Raw genomic sequence first — 23247 nt, 5'->3', positions numbered from 1 at the left:
ATAAGTTCACAACGGGTGCTCGGATCAAGATCCATCCCGATTGTTACACATTTCTCAGCATCTCCTTCGGTCAACTCGACCGTTTCAGTCTGCTGGTCCAAGTCCATTGTTGATGGGCTGGACTCTTCACAATCTGGCCTGCTGTCTATATCAGTAGGCGTCCCAGACTTTTTCTTCTTCGGCTGGCTCTCTGAGTCTTTCAGCTCAGATGAAGAGCTAGCCTTTTCTTTTTCTGGCCCTTTTTCTTTGGGCACGGAACCTTGGGCCGAAGCACTTAGACCTTTCGGCTTTTTTGTGCTCAGCTCCCTTTCTTTTTCTTTCTCATCCTCATCGTCGTCATCTGGGCGACTAGTGGATGGCTTGAGGTAGTTGCACCTTCGGGCCTCCTTTTGGCTGCCCTGGATCCTTTCGGGGAAGCCGGCATCTGAAACATAGATCATCAGCTGATGATAAGTTGAGACAACCCCTTGGATCTCGTGAATTATGGGTCTCCCCAAAATCACGTTGTACACTGAAGGCGCGTCGATGACCAAAAATTCAGTCATGACGTTCCTAGCTGCTTCATCACAGCCGATGGTGACAGGAAGCAGAACCTTCCCATCAGGATAAGTTGAAGCCCCATTGAATCCGGATAATGGGTAGGATACCGGCGTGAGGTGCTTGGGTTTCAGCTTGATTTGATTATAGGCCTTTCGGAACAAAATATTTGCTCCGCTACCACCGTCCATTAGAACTTTGCTGACGTCGTGGTTGGCCACCGTGGCGATGATCACCAGCGGGTCCTCATGAGGGTACGTCACCCCCCGGCAATCAGCGGTTGTGAACGTCATGTTCGGCACCGGTGACTAGGGCGGCTGAATGTCATCATGGTTCACCTGATGGGTCAGAGCCCTAAGGTGACGCTTGTGCTCCCCCCAAGAGCATGTTCCTCCCGAAATAACATGGATTGGAGGGAATTTTCCTTCCGCAGTTTTGCTGTTCTTTCGGGGGAAGTTAATTTCTTGCCGAGAGTCTTTTTCAGACTTCTCGGCCTCTTTTTTCTCGCGGTGATCCGCGATATATTTTTTCAAGTACCCCTTCCGGACCATATCCTCGATTTGGTCCTTCAGCTGGATACACTCTTCAGTGTTGTGTCCCAGTGATTCATGGAACTCACACCACTGATTTTTATTCTTTCGCTGATACCACTCTGGGAGTGGTCTCGGCTTTCTGTAACTCTGTTCCTCCCTCGTCACGCTGTAAATCTTAGCGCGCGGAAGAGAGAGCGGAGTGTAGGATTCATATCTGCCCGCAAAAGGAGCAGATTTTTCCTTCTTCGACTCGTTGGCCGAAGATTGTTCCGAGGCTTTCGCCTTTCCCTTTGCCTTCTGGCCTTGGCCTTCCGACGAGGGTGTTTGTTTTTGTTTCCCTCCCCCAGATTAAGGTTGGGTTTTTGTTTTGTTCCACTCTTCAGCTCGGATGAACTTATCCGAAGCATTCAGTGCCTCCTCCAAGGTCTTGGGTGAATTCATGACCATGAAGTCAGAGAACGGTTCAGTTCTGAGACCGTGCTGAAGGGCGAAAACTGCCAGCCCTTGGTCCAGCTGAGAAATGCCGGACGACTCGTTGCTGAAGCGAGTCAGATAGTCTCGGAGGATTTCAGCCTCCCCTTGCTGCAGACCCATAAGCTCTACAGTAGTCTTCTCCCGGCGATTTGCCGTAGAAAACTTGCTCTTAAATTTGGAGGACAGGTCGTCCCACCCAATGATTGAGCCTTCTTTCACTCCCTTGGAGATCCACGCTTGTGCGACCCCCTTGAGAGTGGTTGGAAAATATTTGCACCAATTCGCTTCGGACCTGGGGCAGAGATGCATGTGGGCCTCGTATGAGGCAATATGGTCCTTCGGATCCGAAGTTCCATCATAAGTAATGTGCGACGGGATTTTAACCGTCGGCACATGGGATTCTAGTATCCACTGCTCGAATGGAGAAGTGGAAGGCAGCATCACGGCCTTGCCCTTATTCCCAGCCGAAGGGACCGCGCTCCGCCCTCTCAGAGAGGTAGAAGTGGTTTTCGTCCCCGGCTGGGAGGTCTGGGCTTCGGCTACAGGGTAGGAGAGGCGGTTGTGCACGCTCCGTTCCCTATCGCCGAGACGGTCGTGAACGCTTCGGCGAACAGTTTCTGGCCGAGAGGCAGAACTACTGCTTTTATGGGCTCTACTCGTAGTGAGCTGAGTGGAAGGCTCCCTGAAGAAGTGAGAGTTCCTGTTTCTCTCCCTCTCGGTTCTCCAGGTGTCCTCCTCCCATTCGCCGAGCTCCTTGAAAGAGGAGGGTTTCTCCCCCTCCTGGCCGAGGTTCCTCCGCTGGTTCCTGGTTTGCGGAGTGGTTCGGCCGCGTGGAGGCGGCATATTTTGGGCCTTCATGGCTTCCATGAGAACCGCTAGAGCTCTCACTACCTCTTCCGAGTTGGGCCCCGTCAAGGGTGTCCTCGGCTGAGAGCGAGAATGGGTGTGAATGGTCCGGGATTGACTCCGGGCATGAGATTGGGTCCTTTGAGTGGACCGGTTGTCCTCATTTGACTGAGGTGGACTCGGTGGATGATTGGACTGGATTATAGGAGATTCGGATCTCTCCCTAGGCTCCCCATGAGAGTCGGGTCCCGCGGAGGGGCTCCTATCCCGAGGAGGAGATGGAATAGGAGTGGGGCGTTCTAAGGGACCCCCTCCTAGTGATTTTCGGCGCTTTCTCGGAGGAGAAGCACCGTTGCTCTTGATCTTGCGATTCTTAGCCATTGGAACTAAGATTGAGGTAGAACGATTGAAATTGGCTTAAAGATTTATTTTTTTTTGAAAGTCCTCCACACAGACGGCGCCAAATTGTTTCGGATAAAAATAATGGGACCTTGCCGAATGTCCTATGAAGTGGTGAAGACTGGGCTCGGTCCAAGTGATGCTGGACCGAGGGTTTCCTGCACAGCAAATACACGTAAACTAGCCTCGGGGGTGTTGCCGAGGAAGGCCCCTCCGATGCTAAAGTCAGTACAATATGTAGAGAGAGAGCTATGCAAGAGAATTAATTGCTTGAGGCTTTTTTTGTGTGTATATGTACAAATGTGATATTGATGGCTTTTATACCTTTGCATATATGGGAGAAGTGGGCCTTGGCCCAATTGACTTGCCTTGTTGACTGATCTTGACTTTAGCACAATTGGAGAGTTGAACCTTGCCCTTGGGCTTTTAATTGGATCATTTAATGACTAGGCCCAATTGGACTAAATTGGACCCAAACAACTTGGCATGATTTTATGAAAAAATTTCCCTCCAAAATGCTAATATTAAAAAAAATTTAAAGTAAACATTACTAAATTCAAATTTTTTTTAAAAAAAAAGTGTTACATAAGTCATTTAATTTCAATTAACTCTATTTCAATTGACTATTATTATATCATACTTTATAAATCCGTGCATTGCACGGGGACAAAACTAGTTAACTATTACTAAAATAGAAAATTGTTGACATCATCCTCTCCCCAAACTGTATATGTGTCGGGCTCTCATAAAAAAATTTCCCGCCAAATGCACTTATGATGTCATATATATTTTTGGTGTTTTTTTTTATAGGAATTTGTTATTCTTTTTTATTCTTTTTCATTTCAACCTTTTGACTGTGTCAATCTACATCTATATCTATATTATATACTAAAGTAAACCCCCATGATTATCCCCAAAATACATGTTACATTACCTCATAAAAATTTCCCGCTAATTTTTTTTTTTTTTTTTTTTTGAAAGAAGTTTGTTAAGTTTTAGCCTTATATTTAGGGAAGGGAATAATACACTAATTTAAATAAAATTAAAAAGTGTAGTAGTAAAGAATACAAAATATTACGTAACACTATATAATACTACTTAATTGAGATACATTTTTTTATGTTTTTTTACTATTAATGAGTTTGTTTTATATGTTTTTTAATAAACGAATAATGAAAGTATTATTGTACTGTAAAACCGTGCATAGCACGGGTTCTAACCTAGTTTCAGGCTAAAGCTAAAGTATATACTCTCCTCACCCACTGTTGCCTCACCTACTATTCATCAGTTTTATTTAAATGCAACAAAAGTTCCCACGGTATAATTAATCTGGATTTTTTGTAAATTACCACCCTAAAATGTAACATGTATTGAAATAACCACCCATTTTTGTTGAAATTATAAATAACCACCCATATTTTACGAAACTGTAGGTTTTACCACCCCGACCTATACTTCGGCCAGTTTTCCGAGCATGTGCCCCACAATTTCATTATGAAGAACCCTAATTTCCAATTCAAGTTAAATTGAATGAATCAAACAACGATTGCATCATTAAATTCCTAATAAAACTCATTCCAAACAACAAATATCGTATAACTTGAAGTCTACTTCATTAAACATTGCAAAATAACTAAAAAAAATAAAAATTAAGTGTGTTCTTCAATTACCTTGCTGTACAAATTGGTGTAAAAAAATTTAAGTGTGCTCTTCAAAGGATTCGCTTGTCAATTTGCAAAACTTGGAGTAAAAATTGGTAGAACTTGTGGAAAAAATGAAGAATTTTAAGTTTGGGAGTAATTTGTGAAACAAGGGAGAAAATAAATCGAGAAACAACTTTTATAAAAATAGAAAAACAGCCGTTATATGGAGCCCATGCTCGGAAAACTGGTCGGAGTATAGGTCGAGTGGTAAAACCTACATGTTTTGTAAAATATGGGTGGTTATTTTTAATTTCAAAAAAAAATGGCTGGTTATTTCAATACATGATACATTTTGGGGTGGTAATTTACAAAAAATCCAAGTAATCTATACACGGATAAATGATTTATTTCTATATTATTGGGTTAATATTGCATTATTTTTTAACACGATTAAATAATGTAATAGTACAACATGTTAATTTATGTTAATTATTTTGGGACAAAGAGAAATAAATTTGTTTAATAAGGGCCCTTACAAAAAGGTCTACCGGCCCAATGCATTCTCTTATTCTAATTGGCCTAATAACAGCCCATCAAGGCTGTAGACACCTAAAAATGTCTCCCCAAAACCAAACCCGATGATGAACAATTTTTCATCGCCATTATTGGTCGGGTTCAGTATTTAATCCCGAGAGTGCTTAAAAAATCGTATTTAATTGAGAATTAGTTTTAATAATCCATGGATCAGTCTTGATGTTTAGTCAAAGCATAATTTGTTTTTAATTTTGGCCCAAACCTTTTTTATTTTATTTATTTTCCTTTATTTTATTATTTTAGCCCAATTAATAAATAATAAATCAGAAATGGCTCGAAATTATCAATCGGCACTTAAAAAGGCTGAACGAAATTTGGGGCAAAAATGAATTTAAACAGAAAAATGGACGCACAGTTTCCCGCGTCACGGGGCTCAATGCCACTGTGTTACCGTGACACGGTGCCAGTGCTGTGACATGGGGCATCTCCGTGTCCTTTCCGCGTAAACCCTTCACGCGTTTTATCTCCCGTAACCTAATTATTTCCCGTGTCACTCTGTTTTCCACCGTGTCACGGGAGTTTGCCCCATCTGACGGTGGCTGGCACCGTGTCACGGTGTTCTCTGCCGTGTCGCGGTATTATTTTTTAGGGTTTTTATCTTTTTAGGGTTCCGTGTGTTCCCTTTACTCATTTTCCCTATAAATACCCCCTCATTTTTTATGTACGGGGCATCAATTAATTCTCTTTTTCTCTCTTCTATGCTCCAGCCTAAACACTAGCCTACCTTTCTTCTTTCAAAATTCCCTCTTCAAGCACTCCAAGGAGTCCATACTTTACTCGAGGTTCTGTCCTTAAACCAAGGCGTGAAAGGTAGAACTGTTTGAGGGTTTGGCCCCAAATCAACTCTATTTAATTTAATTTAATTTAATTATTGTTTGATTAATTTTCCTTGAAGTTACTAACTCGTTTATTATTTTATAGTTGCAAGAAAACAGAACCAAAGTAAGAATTATGTTCCTTTTATTTTTATTATTTTTCTAACGATTTTATATTGTTGGATTTATTGTAAATTGCTTCCAATATTAATGCTTATTATTTATTTATTGATCACCATATTTCATGTTAAAGGGAATATGTAATTGAAAATCACGCCTAATAAGATAATTTGGACAACCGGTTTAGGTTCCTTTTTAATCTTGTTATTTAATCAAGTGATCACTAATATTTTAGAATTATGTGTTGCATTAATATTCAACCAATTTAGCCAATAATAGTTTGGAGCAAATTGAATCTTTGTTTGCATGCCTTTGAGATCGCAGGAATTGCTTTTCACTATAAGAATCGAGTAGAGGCCAATACGGACGAATGTGGCTCCATGACTCACTTCGTACCATCATCCCTGATCCTCCTTTCGTGGTTCCGAACCATATGGAGTTAGTAATCTCATGGATTATGAATGGGGTGTAACCTTCACGGGTCAATCGTTGTTGTCTTCCGTTGTCCCTTAATTGTGGTTGCCTTTTATGATCCGTGAACGGTTTACAAGTTCCTTAAAAACTTGTTGGCGGCTCCCTACTTTCCTTGTCCCTAATCGTATTATGTCAATTCCCACTTCCTATGAGTGCCAAGCATATTCACACATGCTTTAACATAGGCGCACTTCGAACGACGCCTACAAAGGCGCATATAAATAGTTGCCTAATCTCCTCCAATAGGTAACTACTGAGTAACTCACATTTACTATAGATTCACTCGTGACTCGTGAGCAAACAAACATACAACAAGTGTTTGTTTAGGGCCACAAATTCACTACTGAGTCACCCTTGCTCTGGTTCATCAACTAATTTAGGGCCTTTAGGCAATGGAGGGATTTCCTTGAACTCTTGAGCAAACTTCCAATATAATGCTTCCTTAAACACACCTCCAATATAATGCTTCCTTGAACACACCCATTGCATAGTTTTTTTTAAAGAGATTATTTAGGCTGTTTTTTAAAACCAGAAAGAAACACAGTTATATCACCCTAACCAATACGATATACGGATATATAATAAGTACACTATTTTTTTTAAAAAAAAATTCTAAACTACTATAACACAAACAATCATTATACGTTACATCTACCATCTTTCTTACTTTTTTTTTTTTTTAACACACACCAAAGATATATTATAGATATGGCCTAAAGGCCTTTAGGCAGCTTAAAGTTGTTCATTACAATAGTAGAGTACTTTAAAAAGGAAAGCTGTTAAAAGTTTCATCAGCCTTCCCTAAAACCATAAAAACAACACAACTTAAAACAACCACACAACTAACAACAACAGCAGAAGTATTGTAATAGCAGGAATAAGGAACAGGCATGAACCTAGAAGCCTGTCCATACGAACTAGATCTGCTAGTCCCTCTTGCGATCTTTGGTGAAGACATGTGCAACGAGTTGTGGGGGTAATAGCAGTACTTAATGTCATCCCCTTCAATCATTTGAGTACTCATTTTCGCCAATCCGTGAGCAACAACATTCACAGGCTTTTTAGCATGAAGGATGATAACAATCCAATCCTCTTCAAGCATCCTCACAATGTCTTGAATAATCATACCCAATTCGTGATGTAGGAAATCTTTAGCATTCTGAATCATTTTCTTTAGGGCATCAGCATGTGTTTCTAGTTCAAGGTGATGCAGGTTGAACTTTTTTGCAGCAATAAGGGCCTGTTCTCATACGATTATTTTCAGTTCAGTTCATCTCTAATAAGTTCAGTTCAGTTCAGCTCCTAATTTCATTCTCTTATAAAATATTCATTTCATTTCAGTTCAGCTCTAATAACTTCAGTTCAATTTAGGTTCAGCTCCTAATTTCCTTCTCTTATAAAATATTCATTTTATTTCAATTCAGTTTAGCTCTGCTCCTAATTTCCTTCTCTTATAAAATATTCAGTTCAGTTCAGTTCAGATCAAGTCAAATAAGTTCAGTTCAGCTCCTAATTTCCTTCTCTTATAAAATATTCATTTCAGTTCAATCCAGTTTAGTTCAGTTCAGCTTTAATAAGTTCAGTTTGGTTCAGCTCAGATCAGCTCTAATAAGTTCAGTTCAATTCAGCTCATTTCAGTCAATGAGAACAGGCCATAAGCCCCTCCCTTTTTGTGTTTCTTCGACTATACTTTTAATACCCATAAGTCATGATACCAATTTTTTCCCAATCATATTCAACAATTGTGTTTTAAAAAATATAGTATATTCAACAATTGTGGTAAAAAAAAAAAAAAAAAAAAAAAAAAAAAAGAGTTTTAAAAAATCTGATTTTACCTTTAATGGCCACAAAACCAACAATTAGTTACATATTTACACTACAAAATTACACCGTATTATTTTTCCAATTGAAAGACAAATCAAACAATAATTATATCCTAGGAAATTTTGTCAAAAATATCTTTTTTTTTTTTTTTTTTTTTTTTTTGGTTTTTGTTTTTGTTCAAAAACTACCTTAAATATAATCTTTTTTATAATTTTTTTATTTTTTTTTTGAGAAACTACCATTTAAATAAAGTTAGGGCTTGTTTGGTTCACCTTATTTTTACTTATCTGAACAGATCTGATATGGTCTGATTTGATCTGGTTTGATCTGATCTGATTGTCTAATTTGACTAAACATTTATCTTAAATGTACGATAATCTATAAGGAAAAAATGTATCAAGTGAGATAATGGTAGATTCGTAATAAAGTGTATTTTATTAATATGTAATTTTCACAATTTTTTTAATTACGAAATTCAAGATATTTAGCGATAAAAACTACACATCAAATGATAATCTGATCTGAACTTATTTTTTCTGATCTGATCAGAACTTATTTTTTCTGAATAAGTAAAAATAAGGTGAAGTAACCTAGACCTTATTTGCAAAAACATACCACTCACCATATTTTCAAGTTTGACCTCAAAAACACGGTGTTGACCAGCCATGTGACTTCATTAAAACTTTTTTTTTTTTTCTTCTCATTTTCCCTATTCTTTTCCCTCATCTTTCTCATTTTTCCTTATCCTAAATTCTAAAATTCCTGATACCAATTTCACTTGTTTTTTTCACCAAAAAAAAAAAAAAAAAAAAATTACTCGTAATATTTGGGCCATCAACCATAGAATTTGATCGATAATGTTTTCATTTTACTCGTAATACTTGTTTTTTCAATACGCTAGCACAAAGCCCACCAACATCACAAGTTACAGACCTTATCAAACGGCCCAATAAATAGGGCACCGCAAAAATTCCTGGTACTATATAAAGTCTCGTTCTTTTTAGTATCAACACTGATTTTAGGGTTTAGTTGCTCACATTTTGCTGAAGAATCGCCGCCATGGGAAGAAGTAATCCTCTTAATCTCTCTCCTTTTTAATGTTTCTCTTCCATTTCTAATCTTTTTGTTGATTATTCTGGAATGTTAAACCGATTTTAGTATAGAAATGTATGTTATTGATCTGTTTGTTAATTATTCTTAAAGTTATACTAATTTTAGTATAGGAATGTATGTTACTCATGATTTAATTTGCAATTTTTGCGCATTTCTTGATATCATGGTATAAAATGCGCTTGTTTTGCTTAGATTTTATCTGCTAATTGTATTCAGTATTGTTGAATTAGATGAGAGGAATTTATTAGTTAATTTTGGCTGCTTTTATTTGCAATTTTTCGAATTTGTTTGAGTAGTAATTAGGTTTTCAAATTTTGTTCAGTTTTGCCTTATTTTAGAGCTGTATTTAAGTCTTATAGTACTTATTTTTTTATATGCATGTGTCATACTTGAGTATTGTGGATGCATTATAGTAAATCTAATTTAAAATTTATCAATTTTATATCATGTTTATGGGCTTTAATGTCATACTCGTATAATGATATTGCGTTTGAGTTCTGCTGTTAATGAGATTAAAGTGTGATATGTTTTAAGTTAGATGGATAATGATTGAATAAAAAAACTAAAATGTGATTTGGGTAATTTGATTTGTTTAGGACCGGCAAGATGCTACCGTCAGATTAAGAACAAGCCATACCCAAAATCGCGGTTTTGCCGTGGTGTCCCCGATCCTAAGATTAGGATTTATGATGTGGGTATGAAGAAGAAGGGTGTGGATGAATTCCCTTTCTGTGTCCATCTTGTTAGTTGGGAGAAGGAAAATGTGTCGAGTGAGGCTTTGGAAGCTGCTCGAATTGCTTGCAACAAGTACATGACTAAGTTTGCCGGAAAGGATGCTTTCCATCTAAGGGTTAGGGTTCACCCGTTCCATGTGCTCCGTATTAACAAGATGCTTTCATGTGCTGGAGCTGATAGGCTCCAGACAGGTATGAGGGGTGCTTTCGGCAAACCTCAAGGTGTTTGTGCCCGGGTTGCAATTGGGCAGGTGCTTCTTTCTGTTCGATGCAAGGACACTAACAGTCACCATGCTCAGGAGGCTCTCCGTCGTGCCAAGTTTAAGTTCCCTGGTCGTCAAAAGATTATTATCAGCAGGAAGTGGTATGCTATTTATTGGTTTTATTGATTACTTGATTTAATTTATTGTCTCATTGCTTGCTTTCAAACTTATTGTGTGTGGTTGCAAACATGCAATATCATTGCTGAACCAGAGTTTTCTTGTAAATTGTGATTTTACTAACTCTATTTGAAAAGCTCCAACTTGTTTTTTTAAAAATGATCAAGGCATACTATTTAGTAATTTTATTTTTAAGATGTTTAAGTTGATGCTGAAATTAGTTTATCATAGTATGGAGGAATATAATTCTTGTATATGATGTCCTTTTGGATGAAAACTACCTGTTAAAATTTGTTGATTTAACCCCAAGTTTTGGTATTTATTTGTAAATCTTGAATTGAAGGTGTGATAGTCATGTAAATGGGAAGGTTTGTTTCTTTGTGGAATTGCTAAAAGTAATCTTTTTTTAAATTTGTCTGTGATGCAGGGGCTTTACCAAACACAACCGTGCTGATTATCTCAAGTACAAATCTGAGAACAGAATAATGAATGATGGAGTCAATGCTAAGGTTTGTGAAGTTTTTTGTTTAATGTTTCAAGGGAATTCCTAGCTTGTTTATATTTAACATATTCTAAGTTGCTTGATTGTTTAATCATGGATTCTGTGGTTTATTTTCTAAATGTCACTGATATCAATTTTCATCCTTGATCCAACACTGTCAGTTGCAAGTTTTAAGTATATATGTTTCTGTGTAGCCAACTAGCTGTTATTTATATGTTTGTGTCTACTCAGCATTAGTCTGTGATTCACAATGTAATGAGCCGGCTATTTCTGAGTAAAAGTTGCCTTAAAAAGATGAACCCAATTCCAAGTATGGGACTTCTTTCAAAAAATAGTGTGTCTAAGCATACCAATAATAAACTTTTTCATTGTTGTATTGAAGAGCTAGATGCTATCTGGTTTGGGGTGAATGCATGGTATTGTGAACTAGGTGTGATTTTGTGCAGTATTTTCTCATGAAATATAATTACAAGTCTATTTGTACTATTAGTAGAGACCGAATGTTATGACTGGTATCCTTTTCTTAAAAACTCTTATAGTAGCCTTTTTTTTCAAGTACATGTATGAATACTTGTGTTGATTATCTGGGTTTAAATGGTTAATGTTCCTATGATTATGCATGTTTGGTATAGCGTTTACACACCTGAACAATGGTAAAAATTCTGGTGCATTGTGATGCTGAACATTGATGTCTGCATTAAACTACAATTACTTGTACATCTTATGCATGAAAGATAAATATACTATATTTGCTTATTTGATGTGCTTTCTGGTTTTATATATGTAATTTCCTTCAAAAATTATAGTAATGCAGCCTCTGGGATTTCATCTGATCTCTATTTTCTTACCTTGCAGCTTCTTGGATGCCATGGACCTCTATCCAACCGTCAACCTGGGAGAGCTTTCCTAACTGCAGCTACTGCATCTACATGAGAAAGAGTAGCTGTGTTAGCTCCTTGGCTTTGAGTAGTGATCAAACAAAACCAGAACCCTTTTTGACTGTAGTTTCAACTTTATGTTATCTTTCGAGTTTACTGTTGTTGCCTCAAGTTTTGAAATTGAACTTCGTATCTTTAAAAGTCATGTACACTTGCTATTTGCACCAATGAATCTATTCATAGTTTGTGGTTGTTTCTGATTGGTAGGGTGTTTATGAACTTGAGCTATGCTGTTTGAACTAGGTTGCATCTAGAAACTGGAATTTCTTAACCCTAAACAATGTCCCAGATCAAAGCGGGATGAAATTAGAGCAGTGGGCAGTACTCCATGTCACTATTTAGTGTTTATTAAGAAGCAATAATTTCACAAAAGGTTTTTAAATCTCCTTCAGCTTAAAAATGCGGAGTTTTTATTTGTATTTGCTCACAATTTAAGAATATTTTTCTGCTCTTGGTCTGATTCTGTGAGATTTCTCTTATGTGTGAAGTTAGCCTTATCATGTGATTTATCATGTTACATAGTCGTCCGCGTTGTTAATGTGGTACTGGGTTATCTATACTTGCTTCATTGACACCTTTTAAAGGCCTATGTTTAAGATTTGAGTATGTTAAAATTTAGGGCTGGCAATCCCTGACCCGATCCATTTCGATAACCTGACTTGAACCCGACCTGAAGTTACTGAGAGAAACCCGAACTTGAACAACTTGAATTCGACCTAATTTCACCCGAATTTTATATTTCATAATAATATTAAGTTTTACACTATTTTTGATAGTTTGTAATCATAAACTGAAATCGACCTGAAATTTGACCCGAATCCGATCCACTGACTTGAATTGTCACCCCTATGTTAAATGTCCACTTTGTGAAGCTTTGAAATCAAAGTTCAAGGCTGTGCGGGTTGGATGTTTACTTTACTCTAGAAAAGTATAAGGGCAGCGTAACGGGGTGGGCTGTGGTTGTAAGTCTATTGGCGGCAGGTAGAAAGGAAGCAAGATTGGTTGACATATGTGTTTGGAAAGGGAGGAAGAAGAACTGTTGGGTGGTGAAGAGCATCATCAATGCTATGCAAGCCCAAAGTTTTCTCATTTCTTCCTTCCTCTACCTCACTTCTCACTAACTTTGTCCTCTATCGTTTCTAAATCGTAAATCCTTTTTGTTTTTGACCTATTGCTTCTAATTCTTTTTCTTTTCAACAATTTTCATTGTTTTTTTTTTCCATGTGTCACTTTGCTATCGGATTTTATTCGTTTTTTCAAATTAAAAAATCAAAGATGACTTGTATGATGAGGAAGGGGAAACTGCTTGGCCATTCTTGCAGTACCGATCTTAACGATGCTATAAGGGTATTTTAGTTTGAAGTATATTTTAAATTTGCAATGACTGAAGATACGTTTGTTTCATCTTATATTAATTTATTTTATCTTACTTTAGAAAAATAAGATTAAATAGTTTCAAATTAAAAATTCAGAATAAATCATTTCAGAAAAATAATTTCAGAAATTCAAAGAAAATAAGTTCAAATAAATTAAATTAGTTCATATTGGACTGCAAGAAACAAACGGATTTTTGAGGGTGAAGACTGAAGAGTGGGATCCAAATTGATCAATGGGGTATGTTAAGAAGCTTAAGCGTAAGCTGAAGGGTGAAGAAGTTTGTAATGTAGGTGGGGGAGGACGGGCTAAGCAGCGGTGTAAGGCTTTGGGTTAAGCTTGATGTTGATGGGGGTGTTTGTGAGGGTGTGGGGAGCTGTACTGGTGCTGTTGTGAGGAACGACAGGGGGACGCCCTTCTTGCGGCCTCTGGATGATGGAGGATCGATGGTTGCCCGCCACTGCTAAAGTTAAGGCTTTTTCTGGGTATTAAGCTGGCTGTAGACTCGGGCTTTCGAAGGGTGGTGGTGGCAAGTGATTGCCTCAGCTTAACAAATGCAATTGCATCACAAGAGAAGGGGAGAAGTAGTACCGATTTGATTTTGGATGATATTCATCATTTAGTAGTTTCTTTGATCAAGTTTGTTGGAGCTTTGTTCTTTGGGAAGGAAATTAAGTAGTGCATGACATTGCTCTTTGCTTATCATGGGCAGTTTGTAGAGCTTTTTCTCAAAAAAAGAAATTAAAAAAATTTATGTTGTATAGAATAAGATTGGTTCAAATAAGATAATCTCAAATAAATCAAACGAACAAAACAGATCTTAAAATTATACTAAGATGCAATAACTCAAGAACAAACATAGGAGTTTTATCCTATCTAAAACAAAGAATATTTTGTAAACTTGTTATTTACTCTATCCCTATACATTATAAAGGTGTTAGTTTTATAGTGGGGAATTCATAATACTATATCAAAGACCTTATTTGATACCCAACGGTGTGGTATGACCAATACCCAAATCTCCTTTGAGTTTCTAAATCTCATACTTAAATGTGTGGTTTAACAAGTCGGGTGTAATAAAATCACAAATAACTTTATGTCGGGTCAATATTAGGTCAAGTAAAAACAAGCCAAGTAATTAAAGGGTAGGGTAACTTTTGGGTTAGGTGTCAAATAAGTTCATCTTTACAATTACCAAGTCTAATGGATTGGTTTCTAAACGAATTCGTATTGTAGATTAGCCAATTCATCCTCAGATTAACTTCAAATAGATTCCAAAATTTCTCATGTCAAATCAGTTTAGAAACAGATTTCGGTTTGAAAAGGAGCAATTTTCAATCATGATTTTTTTTTTCTTTATTTTTTATTTTTTTTTTTTAAGATAAGATGAAGGACCTACTGAATCAACACCTCTCATAGGTTTAACCAGCTTAGCTCTGCAGGTCATTGCTTGATAGTAGAGAGGGGAGGTAAGTGAATCCCCCTACTTCCAAGCATTTTGTAGTTAGTGGGGTTCGAACTCGTGACCTTAAAGTCACAAGGGGGGTAAGGAAATCCCCCTACTTCCAAACATTTTCAATCATGATTATGTATTACAAATGTTTCTTAATGTATAAAAATCGTCAAAACTACTGAAAAAAGCATACACGAATAAAGCAAATGTCAACTATTCAAAGTTAAACAAATAAATAAACTAAATATCAAAATATTACAACTCAAAAATATAAAATACGCATTAAAAGTTAGACGAAGAGAACATCTATAATGACTATAAATTAGCGATTGTGTTTGTAATGGACAAAATGTACAAACACGGGCTAGGAGCATCCGAGAAGGCCAAATAAATCCATGTGATGCAAGTTTGTTGGGATGCATGGTTGTTGCAAGCTGGAAAACATAATACAACTACAACTATATTAATATTTCAAGTATTTAGGTCATGTTCTGATTGATTGAATTGAACTAAATTAAATTTATTAAAGTTGAACTGAACTGAATATTTTATGAGAGAATGAAATTAAAACTGAATTTAACTAAACTAAAAATAATCTGAAGAGAACAGATCCTTAGTATTCTATTAAACTTTTGGAATCATTTGTTTAAACAATCCATTGAAATTAATTAAAAAAGAATTCCTAACAAAAAGAAGTACTAGTACTTAGTATGTCGCTGTAGTAATGGGCCCTTTACTCGTTTCTTTACGTATGAATGTATGATCACTGCATGTACCATCGCTTTTTCTATTTTTGTATGTTTTATAAATTTTAAATAAATTATTAGTATGAATTTTTTGGTGAAACATTGATTCTTTGAATATTATTGAATATACACGACCGACGTTGTCAAACTACATTTTCTAATTAATTTACTTTTCTCAATGGAATATATTTATCCTCCTTACGATGTTTCGGTATTACTTTATTTATATGTTTTGTTGGATGCACATTTGAGGTAGGTGTATATTACTTTATAAACATCATCTAATACGGAGTATTATACATAAAGTAATGGATGAATTGTTTTATTGTGTGTCTATTCATCCACAACTTTGTACTATATATGCCCAATAATTTGTTTAAAATTTTAAAAACTTATATGAAGTATTCAAAGACTTACCTATAAATTTCAAAAGTTAAGTTGTTCAAAAGTTTTATGAAATATCTTATACGGAGTAACGTATAATGACTATAATCGTCTTACCATAAGTCTGGACTCACATAATACCTTCTCTATTCTCTATTGTATATGGGGTATAATTTTGAAATTTTTTGAGAGAAAAATCAAGCACATTGGAATTAATAATGCTTAATGTTCTTGCATTTGACTCTTCTCAATTTTATATGGGGTAAGAGAAAAAATCAAACATATTGAAATTAGTAATGCTTTATGTTTTGCGTTTGACTTTTATATACATAGTCATAATGGTTACATATACAATTTCCTTATTTTTCAATATCATTGATAATTAAGTGGATGGCTATTAACTTATCATCTTAATCACTCATTTCAACTTATTTTGACGTAATCAAAGCATGATAGTTCAATTAACTTCAATAAGTTCAAATACGTACACTTACAAACAACTTCTAGTACAGAGTACTTTATAATTATAAATTAGGCACACTAATTTAACAAATATTAATGTTATTGAGAAAATACGGTGATCTAATTTATATGATATAATAAAAACAATTACAAAAGTTCACAAATTTAGAGTTATATATATTGAATAATATAAAACCCTAAGAGCATATGAAGTACCTAATGCCCACATGATGGCGGTAGCAAGCAACTTCATCTACATTTTTTAAAGTTTACTTATTATTGATTACTGATTTAGGAAGTTTATAAAGTGAGAAACTACCTTAACTTTTGTAATTCCAAAAAAAACACAAAAACATGCACAAAGAAAAAAAATCTCCTTTTATTTCATTCGTTTCATGAAATTCTTCCAAGTTTCTTCTATATATAAGACTAATTTATAAAGTACTTTTCACTTTATTGCTATTAATAATTGTTTATATTCCCTCCGTCTCATAATACAATGCCTCTTTTGATTTTTACACTGAGATTAAGAAAGTTGTTAATTCTTTAATTAATGAATAGAAGTACATATGTGCATGTGGGGTTAGAGAGAGAAATAGAGAAAAAGAGAAAGAAAAAGTGATTGGAAATAACTGAAGAGATAGAGAGAAATTAAAGTGTTGAAAATCGATGTCAAAAGTACAAAAAGGAAAAGAAAAAAGATGACAAGTTATCAAAAAAAGAATAATAATGTCAAAAGTACAACCTTTTACTAGAAAGAGACATTGTATTTTGGTTTTTTAAAAAAAGGCATTGTATTATGAGATGGACAGAGTAATGAAAATTAATTATTGATGCCACAATACTTATGAAAAATAATAATAATAATAATAATAATAATAATAATAATAATAATAATAATAATAATAATAATAATAATAATAATAAGTTTGACTCTCAAAGAGAGAAACTCGATTCTTATGGTTGCCATTGAGAATTTCTCAGCCTAATGTAAAAAGGGTGAAACATTTAATTCCTCAACTTCTCCTAATTAGAACCTTTTTTTTTTTTTTGAAACCACCAAAAAAGCTCCATTAATTAATCAAGGGACAAAGAGTCCATAAGTACATAGGAGGAAACCTCTTGAGGACAATGATCCTCATAAGATTATATTGTTCATGACTGAAAGGAACTAATTTAGCTAGATTGTGAGCAACACTATTACCATCACGTCTCACATGAGACCAAGCTACAGACAAGAAATTAGAGCGTAAATCCATGATACCGCCAAGAATCGAATCAAACTCTACAGAGTGGGAGTTCCTTGCCAGCTTCTCAATAACAACCTTGCAGTCCGATTCCAAGATGACTTCAGCAAAGCCATACCTCTTTCCGAGCTGCAGAGCAAACAACAGGGCTTTGGCTTCAGCTATTTCGGGGGTCCAGAAGGCTCTGCAGCGTCTAGTAGCAGCAACAATGACCTGGCCATCGTGGTTCCTGGCTACAGCCCCAAGTCCCACCCACCCTTCATCAGCGAGGCACGCATCCGCATTAATCTTCACGAAGTTCACAGGTGGTGCACACCACCTGTTTGGGCTAGGAGGAGGGCGTAGTCCTATAGCACCATAGATACGGATGGCGTACCTGCCTTGCTCCTCAACATACATGGCAACACGTTCAACAATCGCAGCATTCAGAGAAACTTTGTTTTGGAAAACTTTGCAATTCCTATCACCCCATATACACCAAGCAAGGAACATGCCTTTTTGTATAATTTTTGAATCCAATTTTTTCCAGCTAGCCACCAGATCACAGAACGAATCAAATCCCCTCCAATTAGCCATCTCAGAACAACCACAGTCCACCAAAAGCTCATGTACACGCTTGCATTCAGTAAAAGCATGGATAACAGTCTCTGAGTCTGTAGTGCACAATGGACAGAGGTAATTAGTAACTAGATGGAGATAATACAACAAGCTTTTGATAGGGAGGGTTTGTGTGCAGAGCCTCCAGAAGAAGTGTTGCACTTTGGGAAATATCTCCGCATTCCAAATCTCTATCCACGCTTGGTGAAAGCTGTCCAAATTACACCCCTTGCCAAGAAGATATGCAGACTTAACCAAATAGTCCCCCGACTTCGAAAAAGCCCAAGTAATCTCATCTTCACAAGCTCTTTCACTGAGAGGAAAAGCCAAAATACATTGCATATCTCTATCATTGAAGTACTCTTCTATAATGTCATACTTCCATTCCATCCTAAACGGGTCAATAATATCACTAACCGTGGTCAAAGTAGGAACCTCCTCACTCAAAATGAAGCGGCCCTTGATAAGTGTTTTATTTGTCCACTTATCATGGTATTTTTAGCACAATTTTGTTGTCATTTTCCCCTCTTTACCCCCCCTTTCCGACTCCTTTTTGTGTATGATTACAACTTTTGGCTTCCCCATTCCTTTTTATGTGTGTGTTCGTGTTTGTAGATGCAAGGAGAAATTGGTCATATAGCATGAACATGAAGAACTATATTGGAAGCAAAGCACAAGAGGAGAGGGCGTGCAACCCCTTAGGAGAGGGCGCTCCTACCCCAAGCGCCACAATCTGCCTCTCTTTATTCCCAGCTAGGAGAGGGCGTGCACCATAGTAGGAGCGGGCGCTCCTCCCTGATCTTCCACAAACTGCCTCAAATCGCTGCAGGAGGAGAGGGCGCGCAAGAGACAGGAGAGGGCGCTCCAGCCTGAGGAGCGGGCGCTCCTCTATGTAGGAGCGGGCGCTCCTACATGCAGACCCGACTTTTTGGGCGGATTTTACAATGTTATTTCGGGGTGTATAAATACGACCCTTGGCTTCAGTTTTCTGCATCTTCTTCCTTGGAGAAGATCACCTTCTTCCCTTTAGTCTTCTTAGGCCCTTAACTCTCTAAACTCTTATTAATTAGCTTAGTTTCTCTCAAACTCTATCATTGAAGTAGATTAATTGAAGTTTGTATTCTTCCTTTCAACATTTTCTCAACCTTGAAGCTTCATTAGTAATCTCTTTCCTCTATCCCTTACTCTTTATTTTCTGTTTTTAATTCCTTGAATTGTAGATTTCTCTCTTAATCTTGGTTAATTGTTGTTGCATGTTCAATCTACTTTGTTCTTACTACTCTCTTCAATTTGTTAGATTAATTTTGAATTTAGATATTGTTGTTAGAATGTTCTTCACCATGTTTAGTGAGTAGTTTCTTAACTAGGGGTTGGGTGGAGACCCAACCAAGCCATGGGTTAATTGATGTTTGTGTTTGCATGTTCATTTTGGGTTGATGATTGATTGTTAAAGAATTGGTTAATTGCATGTGTAATTGGATGGCCACTTATTGCTCATGTATTCACTTCTATGCTTGCATTGAAAGATGAGGTCTAGATGTGAGCCATTTCTTGTATGATTATGCTAAATTCCTCTTGATTACGGTACCTCGTTTGGATGATGTAGTAGTCTTAGTTGCGGTAATTAGGAGAGAAATCCCAATTATTTGTGCCTTAGTACTATCTCGAACCGATCGAAAGACAAACCCGAGTTAGTAGTCTACTTCCCATCGTTAAAACTTGGTTGGCCTATCTTGTTAGTCGAGTTTAGTTTAGGAATGCTTAGTGTTGTAGTTTCGAGAGAAGTGAACCTTTTCTTGTATGATTAAACCGAATTTCTATCTTGATTACGGTTCCTTGTTTGGATGATGTAGTAGTCTTAGTTGCGATAATTAGGTGAGAAATCCCAATTATTTGTGCCTTAGTACTATCTCGAATCGATCGAAAGACGAACCCGAGTTAGTAGTCTACTTCCTATTGTTAAGACTTGGTTGGCCTATCTTGCTAGTTGAGTTTGGTTTAAGAATGCTTAGTGTGGTGGCTTCGAAAGAAGACAATGTTGAGTGCCCTTTCTATCACCCAATTTGTGTACATGCTTGCCTATTGTTTTGATTCATTGGTTTGGTTGGTGTCGATTCCCATTTCCCCCTAGTGTTTGTCTCCATATAGTAGTTATTTAATCAAACCTCCCATTTGTGACCGAACTAGATTACAACCGTTTCATATTCTCGGTGTACTCATACCCATTCCCTGTGGATACGATCCTTTACTTGCCCTAGACTTGTCTTAGGTTAGTTTAGGTAGAAATAGTGTTTGGCTTGAGGGTGATTGTCCAACGACCGATTATCCCTCTACCAGCCCTCCGCGTCCGCAACACATGGGTCAGACCACAAATTAATGTTCAGGCCATTGCCCACCTGTAATACCCCGTAATTTTATACGTATTTTCCTAATTAATTAATTAATTCTTATTTTCTAAAAAAGGTATTTTAGTAATTCAACTTACTATTTAAATCTTGGAGCCAAAATGATATTTGAATTTTGGCGCCAAAGTATTTTAAAAATAAATTATTATTTTGGATAAGATTTATTATCCATTTATCCTATTTTAAAAACCGAATTATTTACATATTTCGGATATTTTAATTAAAGCAAAATAATTTTTTTAATTAATTAATTATTATGGCCGAAATTACCTAATAACTAGCTAGGATTTTCGGATTTTTCATGTATGGAAAATCTGATTTTTCTTGGTTATTTATTGGTAAATAATTGGTATTTAATTAATTAATTATTTAATTATTATTCTATAGTATTTATACAATTATTTTATTCCTAAAAAACCGAGCAAAATATTCCTAAATATATCTAGAGGAATCCGAAAATTAGAGCTATGGTAAGCTCCATATTTTCGGCCCTCATGAAATATTTTGGGGGAATTTAATTGGTGAAATTATATTTTTAATTATCTCCCAAAATCTCCTATTTTTCTTAATTCTAATTCTCCATCTTTTTAATATCCAATCATCATATTTTCTTGCCATTCATTTTTCTTAATTATTCCCCAAGTAATTCCAATTTCCTTAATATTTTTCATGACATACATACCTTCCATATTCAATTATACACAATCTCTTTAATATCAAAACTTTCCTTAATTCTTTTATTCACTTCTCCAAGTAATCCCTTAAACCCTACTTGCCATAATTCTTCCCACATTCTCTTGGTATAATTCTTGCATGAGCTAGCCTATAAATACCCCTCCATACCTCTCACATTCTTCACACCAATTCTCTTCTTTTCTTCTCCTCTTTTTACACAAATCATCCTGTTTATCTTTGAAGCCAATTTTCGGGCACTTATGGTCAGTTTTTCTCAAAAAAAATCCTTGAGGTTAGGCTTAAGAATCACCCAACTCGGAGTTATATCAAAGGAGTTACAACCTCTGCAAGTTCTGCCTATTCTTTCCAACGAAAATCCAATTCTTCTCTTTTCCTTGGTTTCTTATCTTTTCTTCTTCTCTTCTCTTATTCAATTATTATTATTATTATTATTATTATGGGGGATTTATAAAAATTATTATGAGTAGTTTTAATTATATAAAATTAGATTTTTAATGATGTTTATGAAAATTAATTTAAAAGGTTCATGCACATATAGTTGGGGGGTTTTTGATTTCATTGTTGTGATTATTTGTTAACCTTATATTAATTAAGGTTATAATTATTTGTAGAGTGTTTTTGATCAAGCTACTTGAGAGTTCTTTTGAAGTGTTTTTGGCTAAGCGAGGATCAAGGTACGTTAGGTGGTTAGATACCTTGAAAAAAAAAGATTGATTTGAATGAGCATGTTTGAATGATTTTATGGTGATTGAATTAAATTGACTTGAATTATGGTTTATGAAATAAAAGTATGTTTAAAAGATTGGTTTTAATAATTAAATTGGAGTATTGATTTTTATAACATGTTTTGATTAATTAATTTATTATTCATGTTTAAAAAGGATTGGTTTTGAAAGCATGTTGGATTTATAAAAAAAAAGGGTTTGGATTATTATTATTAAAGGTTGAATTATTGGATTTAAAAGAGAATTTATTGAATCATTGATTTATTATTATTTATGCTTTATAAGCATGTTGGTAATTCCACTATGCGGATTTGGTTTATTGATAAGGCCTTGGACTTTGTATGACCGGGTCTTTCCTCAAAAATAGCCTTGTTACATAAGGAGACTAGCTTGGGGGGTGTGCACACTTGGGAGAGGAATTGGTTTAATTGGTTTATTATGGAGGAATTGGTTTTAATATGAGGAATTGGTTTTAAAATAATTGATATTAGTTTTATTGATTATTGATATTGGAATATTGAGAATCGGTTTTGAATCATGAGTTTGGAATTCTTGGATTTACTATTGGAATTGATTTCAAAAGCATGTTTGCAAATAAATTGAGTTTAATTATCTTGCATTTACCGTACTTAGCATATTTTGCTAACCCGTACTTCTTATTTGTTTTGGTTCTCCCTGTTTACCGTAATGGTAAGCAGTGTTATTTCAGGTGGAGTGAATAAATTGATGCATTGGAGTCCCGAGATTTGGTTTCATCTAAATTAGGAGTTTTGGTCTTGTATTTAAATTGAGTACTCATGACATTGGTTTCTATTTATAATTATTATTAATAAAGAAGAGTTTTGAAGTTTCCGCTGCAAAGTATTGGTTTATTTAGTGAGTTTGAGTAGCCTTGCGTAATTACGCAGCGGTAATACGCCTAAGTCTATCTCTACGGTATAATTATACGTATTATACTAGTATTTCCATAGAGGGAGATTTGGGGGTGTTACACCACCTTCCACAACACCCCATCCTTGACAATTGTTTTGGAAGACCAAATGCTGCGCTAGGAGTAACTCCCTGCTAGTCCAAGATAAGACTCGAGAAAGTCAGATTGCGGGTAATATTTTGCTTTGAAAACCCGTCCAAGCAAGGAAGTGGGAGCATTTACAAGTCTCCAAGCCTGCCTTCCCAGAAGAGCATCGTTAAAAACGCTCAAGTCTCGAAACCCCATACCTCCTAAGCACTTC

General features: G+C 35.9%; 1 protein-coding gene across 1 annotated transcript; it reads left to right on the top strand.

Annotated features, from left to right (window-relative positions):
• Nucleotides 1-9194: 9194 nt before the first annotated feature.
• On the top strand, nucleotides 9195-12126 carry LOC145592476 (large ribosomal subunit protein uL16). The gene is made up of 4 exons (XM_081648938.1): nucleotides 9195-9328; nucleotides 9969-10470; nucleotides 10914-10995; nucleotides 11844-12126. Exons 1-4 carry the CDS (start codon nucleotides 9319-9321, stop codon nucleotides 11919-11921), a joined length of 672 nt encoding a protein of 223 aa, XP_081505064.1. The 5' UTR covers nucleotides 9195-9318; the 3' UTR covers nucleotides 11922-12126.
• Nucleotides 12127-23247: the final 11121 nt, after the last annotated feature.

This window comes from Chenopodium album, chromosome 18, assembly GCF_948465745.1.
Source record: "Chenopodium album chromosome 18, dcCheAlbu1.1, whole genome shotgun sequence".
In the NCBI taxonomy this organism is placed as follows: Eukaryota; Viridiplantae; Streptophyta; class Magnoliopsida; order Caryophyllales; family Amaranthaceae; genus Chenopodium; species Chenopodium album.
This window is presented reverse-complemented; position numbering and strand designations above follow the sequence as displayed.